General features: G+C 42.9%; 1 protein-coding gene across 3 annotated transcripts in view; it reads right to left on the bottom strand.

Moving 5' to 3' along the window:
• MROH2B (maestro heat like repeat family member 2B) overlaps positions 1 to 23,715 on the bottom strand; it is a 76,395-nt gene that overhangs the window by 1,620 nt on the left and 51,060 nt on the right. For all 3 annotated transcript variants that reach the window (XM_073890957.1, XM_073890958.1, XM_073890956.1), the window contains 16 exons: positions 20,757 to 20,892; positions 20,567 to 20,662; positions 20,213 to 20,302; positions 19,725 to 19,845; positions 17,475 to 17,572; positions 15,422 to 15,574; positions 9,830 to 9,987; positions 9,204 to 9,330; positions 8,444 to 8,631; positions 7,187 to 7,327; positions 6,671 to 6,785; positions 5,895 to 6,041; positions 5,471 to 5,653; positions 1,325 to 1,480; positions 857 to 991; positions 357 to 459 (listed from right to left, as the gene is read on the bottom strand). In XM_073890957.1, the coding sequence (XP_073747058.1) occupies positions 357 to 459; positions 857 to 991; positions 1,325 to 1,480; positions 5,471 to 5,653; positions 5,895 to 6,041; positions 6,671 to 6,785; positions 7,187 to 7,327; positions 8,444 to 8,631; positions 9,204 to 9,330; positions 9,830 to 9,987; positions 15,422 to 15,574; positions 17,475 to 17,572; positions 19,725 to 19,845; positions 20,213 to 20,302; positions 20,567 to 20,662; positions 20,757 to 20,892 (2,147 nt within the window). The remainder of the gene's footprint in view (positions 1 to 356; positions 460 to 856; positions 992 to 1,324; positions 1,481 to 5,470; positions 5,654 to 5,894; positions 6,042 to 6,670; positions 6,786 to 7,186; positions 7,328 to 8,443; positions 8,632 to 9,203; positions 9,331 to 9,829; positions 9,988 to 15,421; positions 15,575 to 17,474; positions 17,573 to 19,724; positions 19,846 to 20,212; positions 20,303 to 20,566; positions 20,663 to 20,756; positions 20,893 to 23,715) is intronic.

Genomic DNA, 23,715 nt, shown 5'->3' with positions numbered 1-23,715 from the left:
AGGTTAAGGGAGGATGCAAACGAAGCATTTAGGCATGGCAGCAGGCTTGGGGCAAAGACTTGGGCAGCAGAAAGAGCGATGACTTGGAACCAGAAGAGACATGGAGTGGGGAGGGTCTAATGGGAAGAGCAGGAGTTTTGGAAAGTCAGAAGACATTACAAGTTTTCATTTGCAAAAGAGAACAGGTTCCTTTGAGGGAAGATATTCCAAGATGCAAAACGAGTTCCTCTCTGGCATTTTGTTGCTGTTGTCATCCCAGTCATACCCATGTTCATGGTGGAGTAGCTTCCCGCTGAAGCAAGACTAGATGGGAAGGAGCAGATCCATCTGAGTCGGGAGTGCGAATGTGCCCTCACCTGTAAGTTTGACAGCAGCACTCCGGATCATCTCCCAGGTGCTGCTGAAGAAGGTGAATGAGTGTGTGTGGAGGATCCACAGGATTTCCTGGTTTTTCTTTGCCTAAAGGAGATGGATATTACAAAGAGGACACCTGGGAAGTGATCCATTATGAAATTTGGCATCTGGTAGGTCCTACAAAAGGAAACTAAAGGCCATGAACACTCACACAGCCATTAATCATTCTACTGGAAGATGTCTTATGGTTATTTCAAACCTGAATTTAATCAGGAAAGTACTGGGCCTTTGGGACTAATCAACAGGTGTGTTTCAGGAATCCCAAAGAACATAGCCCAGTCAGGACTTGGGAAAGAGTGGAAGGTAATGGGGCCAGACACCAAGAATCATTGCCATCCTTCCGACTGGGCCACAGATCCCTTGCTGTGTTATTTGCCTTTCTGGCATCTGCCTGGACTCAGGGCTGTGCAGCGCTTGCAGGCAGTGTTTACAACACACTCACCAGTTTCACACAGAATTGCCTGTAGAAATCCCTGGCCCTTGGTAGATCTTGACCATCAAGGAGATGATCTAACACCCCATAGAGTTCCTGAAGGCCCAGGAAAGGGATGCAGATGATCAGAACATCACGGCAAGCCTAAGAAACAGAGTGTTTAAAGTCACCGTCTATAATGCTGGATCCCCTTCTGGAAGGGAAGGATGCTGCCTAGTGCTGGGAGTGGGGCAGTGGACACCAGTGATGTGAGGGGCTTAAAGTCAGTGCTGGTACCTTCCCAGTTTCAAAGACGGAGGAGCAATCTCAGACAGAGAGAGCAGGCAAGAAAGAACCTAGGGTTGAAGAAGCAGTTTTCAGGTTCGGTTGAGAGAGGCGGCCTCAGATTCAGCTTCTGGACCAGCTAGACCAGACTTATTGGCACTTGCTGGCCGTGGGGGAGGAGGAGGTGCAGGTGTCTGTACAAAGTCCACTTACTGCTCCGATCTTGGGATTGGGATCCCAGAGGTGGAGAAGGAATGAAATCATGCTCTTTTTTATTTCCTCCGCAAAAAAAATCTTCCACCTTCTTCCTGTTAGGGATGCCAGATTCTCAAATAAGAGGATGGCGGTCAGTCTCACATCATCCTGCTCCTGTGATGACAGATGCATGTCACGGGTGAGCCCCCTCATGGGCCACTCCCGGCCGGCACCCACTCCCGCCCCGCCCTGCCCCATGTCAGCAGAGGGAGGCTGCAACACAGGTGCCGCTGTGCTCTTGTCACAACCCTTATGTGCGCCAAGAACGCCCTTCCATTCCTAGCAGCTCCGTACTCACGCTCTGTGAGTTTAAATGACCACGGGTCTGGGGGTTAAGTGATGCTCTAGAGCTGGAGACTTGGTTTCTATCGTTGAGTAGCTACTGGGGAAACAGACCACAGGAATGGTAAACAGGGAGTACTGGTGGCAAGAGGCCAGGGAGCGTTCCTGCTTATTGTGTATTTTATACAAAGGAGCCTGATGGCACCACTAACCTAGAATTCTGGGGCTTCTAATTTAAATTGCCCAAGGCCCAAAACTCTTCTCTGAAATCCCAAATACTTTCCAATGGGATTAAAGGCAGCTCAGAAGTTTGGGCTCCGGGTATCGGAGACAGAGAAGAAACAAACAAGTGCCTAGCCCTACGTTTGCATATGTGAAATTTTGGAACTTCCTTGCTTGTTGTCCAGGATGGTAGCTAATGATTTTAAGAACCAAAGGGTGAGGTGGTGGAGAAAGATGGCCTCCTGTTATCCAGACACTTTGCTGATACTGATCAGAGTTCTAACAAACGCTGATGGATTTTCTGAAGGTTTTTCTTTCTTTCTTTCTTTCCCTCCCAGGTCTAGCAAACTAGTTTAGAATAACCGTATAAAGGCAGAGGGATGAAGAGAAAAGTCGTCCTGAGTAGCAGAATATTATTTTGGATTAGCAATAAACAAGGGCCAATGAAAAGCATCCCCGTGAACATGAGGAAAAGAAGACAGAGTGGTATTAATTTTGATGGCAAGGTAGAATGTGTCTGAAATGGGCACATAAACAAAAAAGCCACAGAAAAGGAAGTTAATAAAGATCTTCCTGAAAATATAAAGATGGCTGGTTGGGACAATGCCAGAAAAGTTAAATGAATACATGAGACATGACCTCGTATCATGGAAATGGAAGTAGAAATGTTTAAATGTACTAGGAATGAGGTCAGGATATATTTTTAAAAGGTCTATTTATTTAAAAGATTATTTATTTATTTATTTACTTATTTGTGAGAGAGAGCACGAGTGAGTGTGAGTGGGGAAGGGGTGGAGGGGTAGGGAGAGGGGTAGGGAGTGAATCTCAAGGAGAATCCCTGCTGAGCATGGAACTCAATGTGGGGCTTAATCTCACAACCCTGAGGTCATGACCTGAGCCGAAACCAGGAGTTGGACGCTTAACCAACTGAACCACCCAAGCACCCCTATTTATTTATTTATAAAAGATTTTATTTTTAAGCAATCTCCACACCCAACGTGGGGCTTGAACTTACAACTCTGAGATCAAGAGTTGCATGCTCTGCTGACTAAACCAGACACGTGCCCTAAAAGTTCTTTTTTTATTTTATTTTTTAAAAAAGATTAATTAATTTATTTATATGACATGGAGAGAGAAAGAGGGAGGCAGAAAGAGAAGCAGGCTCCCCGATGAACAGAGCGCCCGACGCGGGGCTCGATCCCAGGACCCCGGGATCATGACCTGAGCTGAAGGCAGACACTTAACCGACTGAGCCACCCACAGGCACCCCAAAAGGTCTCTTTTTAGAAAAAGAAAACAGACCAATTACAAAACACCAAAAAGGTAGAAAGGTATTTACTTTTTCCAAATCTTTTAAATTTTCTGAAATCAAATGATGGGACTTAATGATAGGTCAAGGAATGATAGGAAAAAGCAGAAAAGCAGCAGCAAACCTGTTGTGGGTGCTGAGATACTAGAGTTTAGTGTCCTTGTTTCGAGTTGAGAAAACAGAGTCACACAGAGTAAGGTGACTGCTTGGGGTTGGTGCAGGGACAGGAGTGAACAGGGCACGGTGCGTGGGGTGGCCGCCATATTTTCTGTTCTACCATTTTGTTGAAGTGTCAGCATGTTTTGAGAATTCCAAGAAAGTGCTTAAATATTGAAAGAAAGGGAGGAGGGAGGAAACTTGGAGATGACAGAATTGTATGCTCAATCCATAGAAAACTATTGGGGCTAAGTTTCATAAAGTATAGTTCAATTTACTTGTGGGAAGGGAGCATTAGCAGAGAATGAGTAGCATGTCATTACTAAGTCCTAAGTTGTTTTTTTTTTTAATCAAACTTCACTTTTATACAAAAACGATGGAACTGATACCTATTGGGGATGAGAAAGTTCTAACCTAACAACCCAGCAAGACTTTAGAATTTTTTCCTTCCGCATAACACTGAGAAATATTATCTTGACCACAAAACTCGTAGGTGACTGTTGGAGGCTCAGATCCAGGAGAACTATCATCACTGGACCCACAACAACCCCGGGGAAGCTAACAAACCGGCGGGGCGCTGTAGGGGTGACTTCAGCCCTTTGCTGTCGAAGATTGTCATCAGTTATCCGTGTAATGAAAAAAGGAACATCTTTGTTATTTTACAGAAGATACTATATTGAGTGGGAGCCAAGTAAGCAGTTTTGAGGACAAGATGAGAATTAAAAGGAATGTTGGTACACTGGAGAAAGTAGCTGGACACAAGCAGAAAGCTGCTTTCAAAGGCCGGGATTAAGCTAGCAAGGAAATAACGGAAACTGAAAAATAAACAACTGGAGAATTATCGACTATGGGCATATATTGCAGACTAAAATCTAGAGGCCTGTGTGGTTAACAAATTGCCAAGGAGTCAGGAAGAAAGGGCAAGATTTAAAAAAAAAATTGGAGTGGCTAAATAGGAAAAAATCAGACCTGAGAGGTAATTCTTCTTTAGGTTGTATTCAGTACTTTGCAGGCCACATCTAGAGACACAACAGAGTTGCTGGTTTGTAAAATATTTAAAGAGCTGAAAAATTAGGTTTATGATGCATAACGGAGGAAATGAAGACTTTTCAGTCTGGAGACTGGAAGGTAGAAAGGTAATTTAATCAAGCCTTAATGTTTAAGAGGAGGAAACCAGCAGTTTTCCATCTCCTCTGACAACACAACATGAGGAAAGAGGTCTCGATCACAAAAATGTATGTAAGTTGGAGGGAAATAGATTTTTATTCTGATGACAACGAATAAACCAAAATAAATAATAAAATCTAGTTTTCCAGGAGGTACAAAGGAAAATGACCTTCCTTTGCCTAGGGTTACTGACTGATCTTTTTTTGCATTGATTTCTACACTATTGACTAGATTGGGGGTTTTACAGAAGCTTTTTCTGTGAAAGGCCAGACAGTAAATAATTTAGACTTTGGGGGCCATATGGTTTCTGTAACAACTAATCAATTCTGCGGATGAAGTGTGAGAGCAACCATAGACATTATGTAACCGATAAGCATGCATGTGTGCCAATGAAACTTCGTTGACGAAAAGATGCTCCGGGCAGGATTTGGCCCTCTGGCTGTGGTGTATCCTGACTCCTAGATTAAATGAACCATGCAAGCATTTTGAACCTTTGCATCTTGGATGTGGAGAAGAGTGTTGGAGGTGAGAAGGCCTTTATTTGGGTCCTTGCTCTCTGTTGAGTACCGTCATGATTTGTGGGAATGAGACAGGGAAGAGAGGAAAGCTACCAAAAGGGAATATTAAGGAGTGTATCTCCCTTATGGGCAAGTGGGGCTCAATCCTCTGACAGAGGAGGAAGCTGAGGAGTTCATTTGCAAACTCAACATTTCTTGTTGTTCGAGGGTTCTCCCCCAACACGTCTGCACTCCCCGCCCCACAGCGATCATGATACCCCGGCCAGAGAGTCCCGTCAGGCAGAGGGAGAGCCAGGAAGCCGGCAGCCTGCATCTCTGTGCTGGGGACACACAGGGGGCAGGCCAAGGAAGAGAGATGGGACAGCGACCTTGCCTGCTACAAGAACTACCTGAATCTTTCTCTGTCCGCTCTCTGCTGGGGAGGGAAGAGTCCTGAACAGGCTCACTTACGTCTTCAAAGAAGGTTCTTGTTTGCAGCACTATCTCTTTGAAGTAGAAGCTCACGTCTCGGTCTGTGAGCAGTTCCAGGATCTTTTTTAGAGCCTTCAAGCTTTCACAGACGACTTCGGTGCGGGCCAGGTGATACAGGCCTCTGATGACAGATTCTAATATTATCTGCTTATGCTTCTTCACCTATTTTGAAATAAGGTCTCTTAATCTCGAAAACTGTTCTACGTGCAGGTGGACGAGGGTAGGGGACGCCCAGCAAGGAAATTAGAATTCTGTTAGGGTCACAGTTTCTTCAACCCGAGAGATACCACTGCAACAATTTATTTGGATTTTTACTTAATTACTATGCAACCACGAGGTGTGGGTTAGTAAATCATTATTTTAAACGCTACTTACATGTCCCCCCGCCCCATACTCCTTTTACCTTGTGAGGGGCTCCAGAAGCTGTATTACCAAGTCCTCGGATGGCCATTTGCCTCAATGTGGCATTGGAGTCCCAGGCACTCTGATCCATGAGGATCAGCACTTCCCGTAGATTCCCATGCTTCCAAAGGACTGGCTCCTTCACGAGCTGAAAACAACCACTCCGCCCCTTTAGTGAAGGGAGTGGCCTCCCTCCAGGACAGTGACAAGTGCATCATAACTACAGTGAAAGTGTAGTAGGGTCCAGCCACTCATGGAGTGGAGGAGGTAGCCCTGGGGTGAATCAGCAAGTGTTGCAGAAACTAATCTCTAGATACAAGCAGCCCCCAGGTCAAGGTTACGTGGTGACAAGAACCATGAGACCTAGTTAAGAAGAGGTTTTCTAATTGAAATGGAAAAAAGGGGAAAACGGGAGTTACTGACAATGTTCCTTCTCTGGGTCGGCTGCGACAACCTTTGTGCCAGGGTGTGAGGTGACAATAATATACCGTTGACTACTTTTTGTTTTGCCCCTGTCGTAATTATTCTCCAGGCTTCTCTGTCCTGGGAGGGTTGGTTTCTTCAGACTGGAGCGAAGGAAGAGATTGGGGGTGGGTTCTCGTTTTTTTTCCTCTCTCATTCCCTTCTCGGGGACCATATTTCTGGCAGTGGCTGGAGCTCTCCACTCCCCAAGCTTCCCCGAAGGGCCAGCTCCCACTGAACTCTTGACCCTGAGAGGAACTCCCCCAAGGGGACCCAGAGAGCCTGCTGAGCAGTGACACGGCCCCTCTCTCTTGCCTCAGAGAAGAAAGCTGTGCCGGTGACCCGGTAGTTCTCCGAGGAGGAGGTGAGAGATGAGAAGAGTTGCTCCATGATGTCCAGTATGATGCCACGTTGCCACAGTGCCATGCTCCTAGAAAACGCAAGGCTCCAGTTGTAGCAGAGACTTGGTTCTTTCTAAACAATGGAGGACATTTTGGTCTATTTCTCTCTCAGGAAAATAAATCATCTAAAAGGGGATGTTCGACGAAAGAACACTAATGCTTGAACTTGAAAATAGCTTATCCAAGTGCCCAATCTAGGGGCAGTTTTCCTAACACTGTTCATTGCATCACTATATTTTGGGGGCATGGTGGGATCTGGGTTGCTCCCACCACCTCTTCCCACGTCCCTCTGCTCTTTCTTCCTTGTTTTTCCTCCTGAACTGTAAATCCTTAGTGAGTCCACTGCTCCCAGTGAAGCTGCTTACATTGCATTTTTACTCAATTTTTCGTTTTCTCCTTTGTGTCCAGTTCTAGAAGGCCCGCTCATTACCTGGCCAGTGCACACACTCCTACATGGTGGGTACTGGGACTGCTGAGGAGGGTCCACAAGTTGTCCCCCTCATCAGATTCCTTGGCAAGACCTTCTTTCATGGCTTGGGCTTGCACGCACTTCAGAGTCACCGTCGAGAGCCTGAAGGAGACAGTCGGCATCACAGAAGTAAGCCAACCCTACGCAGGGAACTGTGAATCCCCAAGTTCACTTTGTCTGTTCCCCACAAGGCTCCCTCACTCCTGGATGAAGGGACACCACGCAAGGGGAAAAACCGGCTGCCTGATCTCACACTTTAATTTGGGGTCAGAGGGGACATGGAGATTATCTGAACCAGTAAGTAAAGCGCCACAAAACCTCATCAACCTCTCAGGAGAGAATAAAGCCCAAAGGATGGAACATACAAACTCCTCTCTTTTGTTGATTCTCAAACAGCCCTCCAGAACCAGGCTGTGTCTCACAGTGGATGGTGTGTTGCGACAGTTGGCCAGACAGTGGTCGTGCTGGAGTCAGGAGGACCGGTGCAGGCCTGGGTACGTGCATGGATGGAGGCAGGGTCCTTGATACTGCTGTCATTTTAGTGAAGTGACATTTATTAATGGAACTACATGTGTTGGGCCTAAATGTTGCTTAGAATGTCTTTCAAAAGATTGATTTGACACTGGAATAAAAAGTTATGCAAGAAGACGGAAACAGAGCCTTGCGATAGAGGATAAAAATCTATACCTAATCATTTTAAAAGAGCTCTTTGAATAAATATATAGCAAACATTTGAAAGTATAAGAAAACATTGATTCATGGCTTAGTTGGGATTCTTTCTTGCTTTTTTAAAATACACAAAATAATTTTGCTTCCTTCAATGGGTGACGTCTTCAGTTTGATAAAATATGGTCAATGGGTGACGTCTTCAGTTTGATAAAATATGGTGTCAATTTTTATTTTTCTTCTTTCCTTGGTGGCCTTGGATATCACAGAATTCCAGCCTTCCTTGAAGGGTCTCAGTGAGAGAAAACAAATGAAACAGAGCTCTGTGGAAGCACACAGAGCAGCTATTTGTTGTTCTGGGACCGTTCTGGGCAGCGACCCTGGGGCCCGGCTCAGGGAAGAAGAGTAGCAAGGGCTCAAGGTCAGCAGAGCCTTGTTTGCTCCTGGGTAGTGGAGGCCACAGCAGAAGGCATAGGCCTTGACTGCCACGGCCCCTCGTCTAGCGTCTGGGATCCCGACAGCTGGGGAGGGCCCTCCTGCCTGGCCATGTACCTGCAGGGGTCTGCTGTCTGCTGCCGTTCTCCCTGCTGCATTACTCGCCGTCTGTGTCTCCAGGGGGAAGTGGGCATTTTCTGGCCCAGTGTACAGCTGACCAGCTTCAGAAGAAGAGTGAACACCTCTGGGTACAAGCTGGTGATGGGGGTGCCTGTTGATACCACTTCATACATAGCACAGGCCACCTGAGGGGAGAGAGGACCCTGCAGTCAAGCAGGCCCCTTTCCTCCCAGGACATCTCCCCGGCCTGATCCTCAAGTTTGTTTTTCTCCCCAGAGGATTGCTTTCCAAGGTGACCACACTCGTGGTAAAAACAAAGCAAAACAGAGCAAAACAAAAATAAAAACGGCCCTAAAAGAGAGGATGTATTTGTCTGGAAACTTCCCAACTCAAAATGTGTTTCTCTCTCAGGACTGCCATGTTGGGCAGCTCCAAATTCCAGTGGGGAACCAATCAGGTTAAATGAAATCTTTTCCAGCACTGAGGTCTTTCAAAAAGCGTGCTTTTGGATCTCTTGAAGACAAATTTGGAAATATAGATACACGAATTTTCTTTGAGATGATGAGAAATTTGGTTCTAAATGTGACAGCCACAGACAAAATTGCCACCATATTTGTCCAATATAAGTTGGAGTTGATTAAAAATCGGGGTATGAGAGGGGAAGAAGTATGATTAATGCTACATCACCAAGTTCCAGGTGGGGACAGACCGCGGGGTGGGACGCTATTCCAGGCATGTGTTGGGTTGTCCAACTCACTGAAATCGCCTCCATCCCAGCTAGGTCATCTTCTAATTCGTCCTCAAGTTTGTCTGTTAAGGCTCTCAAGAGCTTACCACTGGAGGCTATGTTCTCAGCCAGAGCCTTCCACAATGTCTTTGTGTCCCTAGGGTGGTGAGGCAGGAAGCTGATAAGAAACAACTCTTTGGAATATGAGCATTTTCATCTGTTCCCCTCTAAAACAACATTATGACTAATCAAAATTTCAAGAACAGATAGAGATGCTAACATGCCTGGAGATAAGAAGGATGTGTGATTTAACAGTCCAGCATTCTGGACGTGGGTGACTTAGGTTTGTTGATGTCCATTAAGGCAGAAACCTCTCCCATAGGTGTATTCTAGGCAACCAGAAGGAGGAGAAATACTCATTTTTCTCATACTCATTTATTCCTATGATGAATTTAAAAAAATCTCATCATTTAATGAGGATATGTATATGAAAAACACTTGGTGAAACGTCCCTTGTGATTCAAACACCATTTTTGAAATTATTATTTGAGATGTTCTCAACCTTTGTTTTTGCTTTCTTTCTCTCCAACCACCAATTCTTTCTCAATGCAGATTAGCCTTTCCTAGGAGAATGGACTGGTTCAGTTAGGATCTACCTGTCAAAGGGCAGAGGCTTCTGTAAAAGGTTGGCAACAACTGCATCCATGTGAAAGCTGGCGATCTGAGAGATGGCTTCCAGCATAAACTGAAAACTTTCCTCGTTTTGCCTGAGGACTGGCATGTGATGGTAAATCATGCTCAAGATCTCCAACAGCTAAAAGAAAAAAACAAAAAGCCAAATCAAACAGGAAGTTGTCATTTTTCCTCTACATGAATGGCTTAGGACACATATAGTCAGCATATTATTCATGGGTGGTTGATGAATTATAAACCAGGTTAAAAATAATAATCTGTTCTGCATGGCCTATCTCTTACTCAGGGGAATTCTAGCTATATTGGGTATTTATTCTTAAGTCGATGTAGCAAATATTTGGTGAAAGCCTGCATTAGGCCAAATATTGTGCTAGGCATTGTGGGGAATTTACCAAAGATGAATAAGATGTGGCCCTTTCTCAAAATGAATCAGTATTCTAATAAAGAATGTTAGCCAGACAGGGTGATAGACATTGGTGAGGGTATGTGCTATGGTGAGCGCTGTGAATTGTGTTAAGACTGATGAATCACAGACCTGTGCCTCTGAAACAAATAATACATTATATGTTAAAAAAAAAGAAGAGAGAAGACAGTAGGAAGGGAAAAATGAAGGGGGGGAATCGGAGGGGGAGACAAACCATGAGAGACTACGGACCCTGCGAAACAAATTGAGGGTTCTAGAGGGGAGGGGGGTGGGGGGATGGGTTAGCCTGGTGAGGGGTATTAAAGAGGGCATGTATTGAATGGTGCACTGGGTGTTATACGCAAACAATGAATCATGGAACACTACATCAAAAACTAATGATGTAATGTATGGTGATTAACATAACATAATAATAAAAAAAAAAGAATGTTAGCCATATATCCAAAGGCCTGTGCAAAAGGCAATGTATGGCAAGTGGTATATAAGAGGTTCACAGGACTGATAGGGGAATCCAGAAATAACTGAGGTCACTTTGGACACAAAGATGTCCTTTGGAGGGACATCTGGTCTGAGTCTTGAAGGATATATAGCAATCTCAAAAGGCAAGGTGGAGATGGTGGGGGAAAGTCATCATCAGAAGGAAGAATACAGATAAAAATGTAAAATAAAAAAGCATGAGAATAGATAAAGCACAGAAGATTTTTAGAGCAGTGAAACCATTCTGTATGTTACTGCAATGCTGGATACATGCAATTATACATTTGTCAACGCCAAGAGTGTACCTTAATGGAAACTATGGACTTTGGGTGATAATGACGTGTCAAGGTAGGTTCACTGATTGTAGCAAATATACTACTCTGGTGTGGGGTGTTGATAGTGAGGGAGGAGGCGTGTGTGTGGGGAGAAGAGGTATAAGGCTATCTGCTCTATTTTGCTGTGAACTTAAAACAACTCTTAAAAAATTCTATATAAAAAAATAGCAGGAGATCATGAGCCCGAGCAAATATGGTAAAGATTTCTGGAATAGGAGAATGGTCCAGTTTGGAACACAGAGAAAATGAGGGTGATAAAAGAAGATAACAACAGAAAATATGAAGCCAGATCCTAGAGAAAACTGAAGGTCGCCCTTCCAAATTTGGGTGTTAATCTGTGGGTAGTAGGGAATGATATTATACATTTGGATTTTAGATGTGGAGAAAGGCAAGTCTCTCTGCTAAAGTAACTTTGCTTTTAGTAGATACTTCTCTTATTTATTATTTTTAGGTTAAACAATACATTTCCTCTGAATTATAATTCCTTAAAAATAAATATCTGGCAAGTATGACTACCACAGAGTCCCATTTCAATGATGTTAGGAGAGGATTTAGGTCCCTATTGTTCCCCTCTGTGCTAAACACACAAATACGACATTACAAATTTATAAGCCTTTGATTCTCTCATGTTTGGCCTAGTGCCTGCCATAGTATGCACACATTTTTTGGGGTGCCTGGGTGGCTCAGTTGGTTGAAGGTCTGACTCTTGGTTTCAGCTCAGGTCATGATCTCAGGGTCGTGGGATTGAGCCCCACATTGGGCTCTGTGCTCAGAGGGAAGTCTATTTGGGGATTCTCTCCTCTGTTCTCCCCCCGACTCACGTGCTCTTTCTCTCTCTCTGAAAAAAATAAATCTTTAAAAAAATAGATGTTTTTGCATTTAAAGAAGAATTAATACCTATTCTTCTGAAACTGTTCCAAGAAAATAGAAATGGAAGGAAAACTTCCAAACTCTTTTTATGAGGCCAGCATTACCTTGATCCCAAAACCAAAGACTCCATCAAAAAGGAGAACTACAGACCAATATCCCTGATGAACATGGATGCAAAAATTCTCACCAAAATACTAGCCAATAGGACCCAACAGTACATTAAAAGGATTATTCACCACGACCAAGTGGGATTTATTCCTGGGCTGCAAGGTTGGCTCAACATCTGCAAATCAATCAATGTGATACAACACATTAATAAAAGAAGAACAAGAATGATATGATCCTCTCAATAGATGCAGGAAAAGCATTTGACAAAGTACAGCATCCTTTCTTGATCAAAACTCTCCACAGTGTAGGGATAGAGGGTACATACCTCAATATCATAAAGACCATCTATGAAAAACCCACAGCAAATATCATTCTCAATGGGGAAAAACTGAGAGCTTTTCCCCTAAGGTTAGGAACACGGCAGAATGTCCACTATCACCACTGCTATTCAATACAGTACTAGAAGTCCTAGCCACAGCAATCAGACAACAAAAAGAAATCAAAGGCATCCGAATCGGCAAAGAAGAAGTCAAACTCTCACTCTTTGCAGATGATATGATACTTTATGTGGAAAACCCAAAAGACTCCATCTCAAAACTGCTAGAACTCATACAGGAATTACTAAAGTGGCAGGATATAAAATCAATGCACAAAAATCAGTGGCATTTCTATACACCAACAACAAGACAGAAGGAAGAGAAATTAAGGAGTTGATCCCATTTACAATTGCACCCAAAACCATAAGATATCTAGGAATAAATCTAACCAAAGAGGCAAAGGATCTGTACTCAGAAAACTATGGAATACTCATGAAAGAAATTGAGGAAGACACAGAGAAATGGAAAAAGGTTCCATGCTCATGGATTGGAAGAACAAATATTGTGAAAATGTCTATGCTGCCTAGAGCAATGTACACATTTAATGCAATCCCTATCAAAATACCATCCACTTTTTTCAAAGAAATGGAACAAATAATCCTAGAATTTGTATGGGACCAGAAAAGACCCTGAATAGCCAGAGGAATATTGAAAAAGAAAAGCAAAGCTGGCGGCATCACAATTCTGGACTTCAGGCTCTATTACAAAGCTGTCATCATCAAGACAATATGGTCCTGGCACAAAACCAGACACATAGATCAATGGAACAGAATAGAGAGCCCAGGAATGGACCCTCAACTCTACGGTCAACTCATCTTTGACAAAGCAGGAAAGAATGTCCAATGGAAAAAAGACAGTCTCTTCAACAAATGGTGTTGGGAAAATTGGACAGCCACACGCAGAAGAATGAAACTGCACCATTTCCTCACACCACACACAAAATTAGACTCCAAATGGATGAAAGACCTCAATGTGAGACAGGAGTCCATCAAAATACTAGAGGAGAACACAGGCAGCAACCTCTTTGACCTCAGCCGCAGCAACTTCTTCCTAGACACATTGCCAAAGGCAAGGGAAGCAAGAGCAAAAATGAACTACCGGGACTTCATCAAGATAAAAAGCTTTTGCACAGCAAAGGAAACAGTCCACAAAACCAAAAGACAACCGACAGAATGGGAGAAGATATTTGCAAATGACATATCAGATAAAGGGCTAGTATCCAAAATCTATAAAGAACTTATCAAACTCAACACCCAAAGAACAAATAATCCAATCAAGAAATGGGCAGAAGACATGAACAGACATTTCTACAAAGAAGGCATCCAAATGGCCAACAGACACATGAAAAAGTGCTCAACATCGCTCGGCATCAGGGAAATCCAAATCAAAACCTCAATGAGATACTATCTCACATCATTCAGAATGGCTAAAATTAACAAGTCATAAAATGACAGATGTTGGCAAGGATGCGGAGAAAGGGGAACCCTCCTACACTGTTGGTGGGAATGCAAGCTGGTGCAGCCACTCTGAAGAACAGTATGGAGTTTCCTCAAAAAGTTGAAAATAGAGCTACTGTATGACCCAGCAATTGCACTACTGGGTATTTACCCTAAAGATACAAATGTAGTGATCTGAAAGGGGTACATGCACCCCAATGTTCATAGAAGCAATGTCCACAATAGCCAAACTCTGGAAAAAGCCTAGATGTCCATCAACAGATGAATGGATAAAGAAGATGTGGTATATATATATACAATGGAATATTATGCAGCCATCAAAAAACATGAAATCTTGCCATTTGCAGCAATGTGGATGGAAGTAGAGGGTATTATGCTAAGCGAAGTAAGTCAACCAGAGAAAAACAAGTATATGATCTCACTGATATGTGGAATTGAAGAAACAAGAAGAATGCTGAAAAAGAAAATGCGAAGATTATAGGCGAAGGGAGGGAAAAATGAAACAAGATGAAACCAGAGAGGGAGACAAACCGTAAGAGACTCCTAATCTCAGGAAACAAAACGAGGGTTGCTGGAGTGGAGGGGGGTGGGAGGGGTGGGGTGGCTGGGTGATGGACATTGGGGAGGGTATGTACTATGGTGAGTGCTGTGAATTGTGTAAGACTGATGAATCACAGACCTGTACCCCTGAAACAAATAATACATTATATGTTAATCAAAAATAAATATTTTTGAAAAAACTGATTGGAGAGTAATTAGCACAGAAATAATTTCTAAAGGTCATACATTAGAGAATTCTTTAATTTAGGGTGGTTGACCCTGGGATATGGGGACCATAACTTTCAAGTATTTCCCTTGAGGTGACTTCATTGAGTTAAAGATTCTCTTTCTCCTTATTAATCGTTGAATTGCTTGACTTCTGCTTCTGACCTTAAGAGAGAGAATAGAGCATCTCCATTTGGAGCCCTTAACCAAGCTTCCTGAACTCAAATCTTCTTCACGCTAACTCTCCAGCTGGGAGCAAGGATTGAGGACTTTCCCCCAATCAGTTCTCCAATGATAGCCTTCCTTACCAGAGAACCAACCCTAAAGTTGTGTGGAAGAGCAGCTTGACGAGTGGCAGAGGGATTAGAAACTCTACTGGCTCTTATTGGCTATTCCAAAGGAGATCCACATGGTCACCCTCCTCCTTACAGATCTAACAATCCAGTTTTCCAGGACCCAAATGCCCTTGTTCAGAGCGGCTGTCTGGCCAGAGAGCAACATTTGGGCAAGTTTTTTTTTTTTTTTAAATCACAGAATAGAGAGGCAATTGAAACAGGTTGAGACAGGCACTCAACATGAGCCTGGTTGTTAGTACATAACTTGGGTCTCTGAGGAGGCCTCCTAAGGCTGTGCATGCTCTTGCCTATTGCCTATCAGAGGACAAACTGAGGAATGGCAACCAATGTGGCATTTCAGAAGTGTTAAGAGTTCTGCTCAGTGGTCAGACTGGCTGTCAGTTTACCTGTTCTTCCAAAGCAGCTCCCTGTTCCTTCAGGATCGTGATCATCCATATGCCACAGGCCTGGGTACAGGTGGAGTTAAGGCTCTCCAGACCATCCAGGGTTTCCTCCAGGAACATTAGAATTTCTTCAACTGGGATGAGTTTACTGACAATCTGAGAATGTATGCAGAAAGATTCATGTTATCAACCACCTCACTACATACAACATGCTGCTACTGTTTTAGGATATTGGAAACCATTGGAATTTCCAAACAGCTAACCCATGACTAGGGCATAGAAATGACAGAAAATACAAAAAGAGATATAGACATTACCTTGAAACTCTAGGCAGACTTTTCCTGGAGCTGTTCTTTTATTATTTTATATTTATTGAATCCCAAGCTTGCTGAAGAAATTTCTTCTCCAAACTTCAAAGTTATAGTGTACCCCACAAGGGAAAAATAACGTGTGTGGTTTTACATGATTTTATGATATAAATTACTCTCACATACGTTTCATATATCACAGAAATATGTCATGTGTCTTCCAAAGAAAAGCGAAGGCTTGAGAATTTAGGAAAATTAATCACCATGTACTAAGTGCCATGTTCAATACCGGATGTATCACAATATCCATGTAAGTATGAATTATTATGAGTTCTGTCTTTTGCACTTTCATGTTTCAAAATTAAGAGTAGTCAACAAAAGTTCTAGAAAATAAAAACTTTGCAATTTTGGTCTCTAAATACAAGAACCATACAAATGGGTGATACCAGTGTGTGAGTATGAGTGTGTGTGTGTGTGTGTGTGTGCGCGCTAATGAAAAGGCAGGCAGGGAGGTGAAAAGTTGGAAGTTTGAATGAATTCCAGGGACATTGTCTGGGGCTTTAATCAAGGAAGATGGTCATGATTATGAGTTTGTAGGTATGAAAACATTCCTATTCACAACTGACTTGCCTCTGCATTAAGTGGTCCAATGACTGATATTTGGTAGAACTATTCTTGAAAGAAATTAATCTCTTTTCATTAGTAGGTGCATGTCTCAACCAGTTTCTGAGTCATTTTAATTCCAAGATCAAAGGACTAGACTGCCACGTCTGTTCTATGTAACACCAAATGCTTGCCTGGGCTCCATACTCAATGGTTACGTGTGTTTTTTCTCTTCTCACATTGGGATGGATGATGGTTTAGGAAGAAAGGAAGGAGCGGGGCTCATGTTTCTGAGCACCTACTATGTATCAGTCACTTTCTTAGGCATTTGACATATGTTCCCTCTGTGCCCCCCAACTGGCTTCTCTCCCTTATTCTGGTCACCTTCTTGTCATCTCTGCTGTTGCCACCTTAGTCCAAGCCACCTAATCTCACACCTGGATTCTTGTAGTTTCCTCCAAACTGATTTTTTTCCCATTAATTTCACTCTTGTTGGCCTATATCATAGTCTGAACACAGCAGGTAGATGACCCTTTGGAAATATAAATCTGATCATGTTCCTTCTTGCAGAAACACCACGAGCTTAGAAGAGGTTTTTACAAATTAGGAAGAGACACCTTGTCCTCAAGACAGTTCACTTCTCTCTGTAAGTATATGGTCATAATGACTGAGGGTAGGTGTTTTGTCTTTTTCTATTCTTAGAGCCTAGAACAATGTCTGGCATATGGTAGGCGCATAGGGCCTATGAATGAATAAATGATTAAATAAATGAATGAATTCATTGACCAATTCTCGGAACTCTGAGAGGTGGGTTCTGCATTTTTTTTTTTTTTTTGAAATGAGAATGGGCTTCAAGCAAGTGCACACAGCATCATCTGATGGACTCCAAAGCCCTTGTATCTTCTACTCCACCACACTGCCTCCCTCATCCTGAAGAGGGATGCTTGGTTCATAAGATTTCCCAGAGTATGAAGTGATCAGTAGCAGGTGTTGACTGGGCACATGTACCCAGGGTTAACACATGATAGGACAAAGAATGGCTAGACTGTTGCTCTCCTTGGTAGTGGGGTGTACACGGCTTACTCATTTGGAAATCAACCCAGAATCATCTTTACATTCCTTGGCCAGTCCTCCATATCTATTACCTTTGCTATTTTAGAAGAAATCTTGATCTGGACCTGCACATCGTCACATTGCAGCCCTTCCTGCAGACTCTGAAGTCTTTCCACCTCCAGGTGAGTGCCTAAAATCCACAAGGGGAGACAGAGGCAAGAGTTCAAAGACCTGATAGGGGTTAAAGAGGTTGGCTATACTCTGACATGACCTTAATTCAGCTGCTGGATGCTTTTAACAAATGCACCAACGCCTGTCTGATGAGAGTGTGGGTGTAAGAGCAAACACATATTGAGTAGTTTCTGCATGCTGGCACAGGGCTAAATGCTCTGCACACAATGATCTCATTTATTACTCGTCAATATCATCTGAGGTAGATGCTCCTGATTTTGCAGACAAGAAAGTTGAGGCAGAGAGCTATAAAGCCATTTGGCCACAGTTATCCAGAGACTAAAAATAGGAGCGTTAGAATTTGAGCCCTGGTCTGCCTGGCACCAATGCCTAAGCTCTCACTATTCTGCCACACTGCTGTCTCCGTTGGAGTTCCCTTTCATAGTAAGCCACTTCTGGGAAAATGGAAATGGAAAGCTAACTATTGCAATAGGAACATCAGCAACTTTGCAACTGATTGCTGAAACCAATTAATAAACTCAGACCTAAACAGTAACCATTTTCTATTTGCTGTTTGAATGTAGAGTAATTGTGGAAACTAACACCTGAACCCTTCTATGGAAGGCAGCCCAGACTGGTAGAACTGGTAGAACACACAGACCTGGGCTCATAGCCCAGCTCTACTACTTTCTGGAGCTGGTAAATTTCTTAATTTCAGCGCTCTCATCTCAAAACTGAGTTTTAAATGGGTATTTAATTTAGCATCACACTAGTTACTTGTATTCAGCTGGTGTTTAATAATCATATTCTTTCTCTCTGCCATGCTATTTGATCTATCAAGGAAAAGAGTTAAAATAAATAATGAAGTATGGGATTTTGTTTTAAGATTTTTATTTATTTATTTGATAGAGACACAGCGAGAGAGGGAACACAAGCAGAGGTAGTGGGAGAGGGAGAAGCAGGCTTTCCGCTGAGCAGGGAGCCTGATGTGGGTGCTCAATCCCAGGACCCTGGGATCATGATCTGAGCCGAAGGCGGACACTTAACGACTGAGCCACGCAGGCGCCCCTGGGATTTCTTATTAACAAAGAGTATTTGAGAACCTGAATTTTGCATGTTTCAGGAAAATAAAGTACACTAAAGGAAGAATAGGTAGAACAATAATAGGATTGAAATTCCTCTCTTCCTATGAGGTTCCTTTCTGACACATTTCTTCTCTTACTGGGATGGCCCCTTAGTTCTTACTTCCTTAACCCATTTTTTATTTTCTGGCTTGGTACAAGATAATGAATTATTTTCCCATATCCCAAAGGACTTTCATACCTGTTTTGACTCTGCTAAATAGTTGTTTTTTCTTTTTCTTTTTGACCAACTAACCAACCTCTCCCTTCCCCCCAACCAAATCCCACCTTTTGGCTTTAATATACTTTTCTTATGTGAATTTTAGAATTGTAATTATCTCTGTGCCTCCAGCATCAGAGAAGTGCCTGACACATGGAAAGAACTTAATAAGCATTTTCTGAATACCTAAAAGAAAGAGGAGTGGAACACAAGTGTGAGATGGCACTAAACCTAGACCAGTGTTCCTGGCCATGCCAGGGCTGCACAGAAATGCGCATGCAGTGCAGGGCCATTCTCGGGGAAGTACCTGCTGATTTAACCTGGACCCAGGGCCCTGATTTGTTGGTTTCAGCCTGAGACTAAGGTGTTAAAATTCCTTACATTTCCTGATATTGCCACTCCACATATACTTGGACAGTAGACAGAGGTCCTGCTCTGGAAGCTGCAAAAACCTCCACAAAGTTGTCTCTCTTAGAGAACTTTGAAAATCACTTAGCATCGTAATAATAGTACAGTTTCCTCCTGAAGAAATCCACGTGATAGAGGAGGCATTGCTAATACTCCCAAGTGCCCAGTGATTTAAATCAAAACATTTTTACCTACCTCAATGGACCTTTTTGATGCTTTGGTGTTATTATATTTTTAAAAAGAGAAAAACAGAGCCATTGGGGAAAAAAGATCCGAAAGAGAGGCAAATTCTGTGACATAATGAAGGCATTAGAATGCAGAAATGGCTGAACTGGAGAGAGAGAGAGACAAGGAGGAAAAACCAAGAACAAAAGAAAACAGGTATCTTCTCTTCATTTGTGGGTTTCTCATCTTTCCCTCACCTTTTATACAGAACAGACCAATAGTGGAGCTAGCAGCCGCTTGACGGATGGTGGGCAGGGTGTCACAGGAGTGAGGAGCCAGGAGGCCGAGGAGTGAGCCAATTTTAAAGTTCTCTGGTGCCTGCAGGATAAAGGAGACCCCCAAAGTGATGGGATGGCTTGATGACATCCCAGGATAGTCCCAACAACACTGGATGTGAAGTCCCTTGTTTTCCCCCTAAAGGTCCTTAGAATGAAATTGAATCTTGAACCTTCCCTTTAAGGGCAGTGGAAAAGTGAGCTAGGGAGCATGCAAAGGCAACCAAATAGCTTAATCCCAGTGTGCTTGCCACATCCTGGGGTTCTGAGATACCTCTTAGGTGGTTTTCTGGGAAGCACTCCATTCTGGGCCTGGAGCTCCATCATGCCGGGGCTTTGGATTCCAGAGGCCTCCAAGATCCCTTTTGTTAGCAAGCAGTGAAATCTATTCATTCCAGGGGATTACTTACCTCAATATCATTTGTCAGCACTTTTGCGGTGATCTGGAAGGCTCTTTCTCTTTCCCAATCTTTTTGTGAAACAAGCCACATTCGGAGAAGCTGTTGGTCAAAGAATAAATGTTCTTTCCTCAGTACTCCTCATATTCACTCATTCCCATTCTCTGGCTCTTGCTCTCTCTCTGTCTCTTATAACAGGATGCTCACCTCCCACAAATAATTCTTAAGTGGACTGGCCCTATGTGATGGGTTAAATGGGTCAGGCTGCACATCTCCCTGTGAAGAGCATGAGGTAGGGTCTGGAGTGTTGCCCTGTAGCACAGACGAGGGAATGCGGGACTCAGTTTGAGCAATGGCCCGACTCACATTGAACATTTCTTGGCAGGCCTCTGCTTTCACATTATCCCACATCATGGTCTTCAGCAGCCTTCCGAGAGCATCCATGGATCGTTCGTAGAGAAACTGAAATCCAATGTGAGCATGCGCGTCAGGCTGAGGCGGGAGGGTAGAGTCCCACAGCAGCTCTTGATTCTACTCAAGCCTCACCCCCACATACATTAATATGCTCCTTGTCCTTGTCTGTCTCGCCTTCATCTTTGAGTTTTTCCAGAGGTGGCAGGGGAAGCAGTCTGCGAATATTCTCTTCAAGAATATTTAGGTGGTCATTTAGTGAGAGCTGAGGTTTCAGTTTACTGAAATGAGAACCATGTGGAGGGATGGGTATTATGAGGACAAGTAAAACATAGCTCAGAAGAGTTCCCAAGAACTGCCAACCACATCTTGGGGGGGGGTCAGATATGCTTGCTGACATGTTAGAATGTTGAGGGAGATGGTGACAGAGGTAGGGAGAGGCTGGGGACATAGAATCAAACTGTACTGGTGCGCACAGTCAACATGTCTCATTTCTAATTTATTAGAGTGATAAAGAAATCATCACTAGCTTTGTGTTACTTAGCCCTTTATTATAGGTTCTGTGATAACATTAACCTACTTGTTTTTTCTAGTGCTCATGGGTTTTGTGGGGAGGGGGTGTGGGGGGAAGATTCTAAGTTTGGAGCTGTTTTATCAATTTCATATGTCTTCTCATGCTATTAAGTAGTGTTACGCATACTGAGTACATATAATGTACTTATAGTAAAGCGGCTGGGATCTTCCTTCCTTTCTCCTTCCCTCCCTCCCTCCCTCCCTCCTTCCCTCCCTTCCCTCCTTCCTTCCTTCCTTCCTTCCTTCCTTCCTTCCTTCCTTCCTTCCTTCCTTCCTTCCTTCCTTCCTTCCTTCCTCCCCTTATTTCTTTCAGCTATTTACTATAAGCATCATGAGGATATGAACAAACAACTTGGAAAAATGTTCAATAAACATGAAAATCCCCATTGATTTAATAAATATAAATATTATTTAATAAATGTAAATCAAGACAATACACTACCGCTTGTCAGCTATCATATTAGCAAAGAAATTAAAAATGATGACATGGTCAGGGCAGGGGGAAATTGGTTCTCTCATAGGGGAGTAAAAGTCAGTACCAGCTGGGACAGGTCTATTGAAAGTGTTAAATATGTAGATATAAACCAAACAGTCTTTTCATCTGGCTGACTTAAAAAAAAATCAACGTATTGACACATAATTTATGCACAACAAGCTGCATCCATTTAAACTGTGCAATTAAATGAGTTTCACACCCATGAAACCACCACTATAATCAATATAGAACATCCAGATTTTTCCTTATGCCCCTATGTGGCTCATCTCTTCCTTCACACTGGCCCCAGGCAAACGCTAATTGGTTTTCAGTCATTAGAGATCAGTTTGCAAGTTCTGTACGTGTTCTGTCCAAATGAGGGTAGCAGTAACTGTAGCTATCTAGCACCTGAGTGTGGCTAGTCTGAATTAAGACATGCTGTAATTATAAAATACACTGGATTTTGGAGATTCAGTATGAAAAATCATGTAAATTATCTCATTATCTTTTTAAATATCAAACATATGTTGAAATGATAATATACTGAATACATTGGATTAAGCAAAATAATTATTAAAATTACTGTTTCTTTTTTACTCTTTTAAAAGTGACTACTAGAAAATTTTAAATTACATGTGTGACTTGCATTCTATTTCTACTTGACAACCCTGTCTTAGAGCCTAGTTCTTTTTTTTAAAATTTTTTTATTGTTACGTTAATCACCATACATTACATCATTAGTTTTTGATGTAGTGTTCCATGATTCATTGTTTGTGCGTAACACCCAGTGCTCCATGCAGAATGTGCCCTCTTTAATACCCATCACCAGGCTAACCCATCCCCCCACCCTCCTCCCCTCTAGAACCCTCAGTTTGTTTTTCAGAGTCCATCGTCTCTCATGGTTCGTCTCCCCGTCCGACTTACTCCCCTTCATTCTTCCCCTCCTGCTATCTTCTTCTTTTTCTTTTTTCTTAACATATGTTGCATTATTTGTTTCAGAAGTACAGATCTGTGATTCAACAGTCTTGCACAACTCGCAGCGCTCACCATAGCACATACCCTACCCCATGTCTGTCACCCAGCCACCCCATCCCTCCCACCCCCCACCACTCCAGCAACACTCAGTTTGTTTCCTGAGATTAAGAATTCCTCATATCAGTGAGGTCATATGATACATGTCTTTCTCTGATTGACTTATTTCACTCAGCATAACACCCTCCAGTTCCCTCCACGTCGTTACAAATAGCAAGATCTCATTCCTTTTGATGGCCGCATAATATTCCATTGTGTATATATACCACTTCTTCTTTATCCATTCATCTGTCGATGGACATCTTGGCTCTTTCCACAGTTTGGCTATTGCGGACATTGCTGCTATAAACAATGGGGTGCACATACCCCTTCGGATCCCTACATTTGTATCTTTGTGGTAAATACCCAGTAGTGCAATTGCTGGATCGTATGGTAGCTCTATTTTCAACTGTTTGAGGAACCTCCATACTATTTTCCAGAGGGGTTGCACCAGCTTGCATTCCCACCAACAGTGTAGGAGGGTTCCACTTTCTCTGCCTCCCCACCAACATCTGTCGTTTCCTGACTTGTTAATTGTAGCCATTTTGACTGGTGTGAGGTGGTATCTCATCGAGGTTTTGATTTGGATTTCCCTGATGCCGAGCGATGTTGAGCACTTTTTCATGTGTCTATTGGCCATTTGGATGCCTTCTTTGGAAAAATGTCTGTTCGTGTCTTCTGCCCATTTCTTGATTGGATTATTTGTTCTTTGGGTGTTGAGTTTGATAAGTTCTTTATAGATTTTGGATACTAGCCCTTTATCTGATATGTCATTTGCAAATATCTTCTCCCATTCTGTCGGTTGTCTTTTGGTTTTGTAGACTGTTTCTTTTGCTGTGCAAAAGCTTTTTATCTTGATGAAATCCCAATAGTTCATTTTTGCCCTTGCTCCCCTTGCCTTTGGCAATGTTTCTAGGAAGAAGTTGCTGCGGCTGAGATCGAAGAGGTTGCTACCTGTGTTCTCCTTTAGGATTTTGATGGACTC

The sequence above is a fragment of the Callorhinus ursinus genome, unplaced genomic scaffold, assembly GCF_003265705.2.
Source record: "Callorhinus ursinus isolate GAN/ISIS: 27379988/994484 unplaced genomic scaffold, GSC_fseal_2.0 scaffold3, whole genome shotgun sequence".
NCBI classification, from domain to species: Eukaryota; Metazoa; Chordata; class Mammalia; order Carnivora; family Otariidae; genus Callorhinus; species Callorhinus ursinus.
The sequence above is the reverse complement of the archived record's forward strand: the minus strand, read 5'-3'. Positions and strand labels throughout refer to the sequence as shown.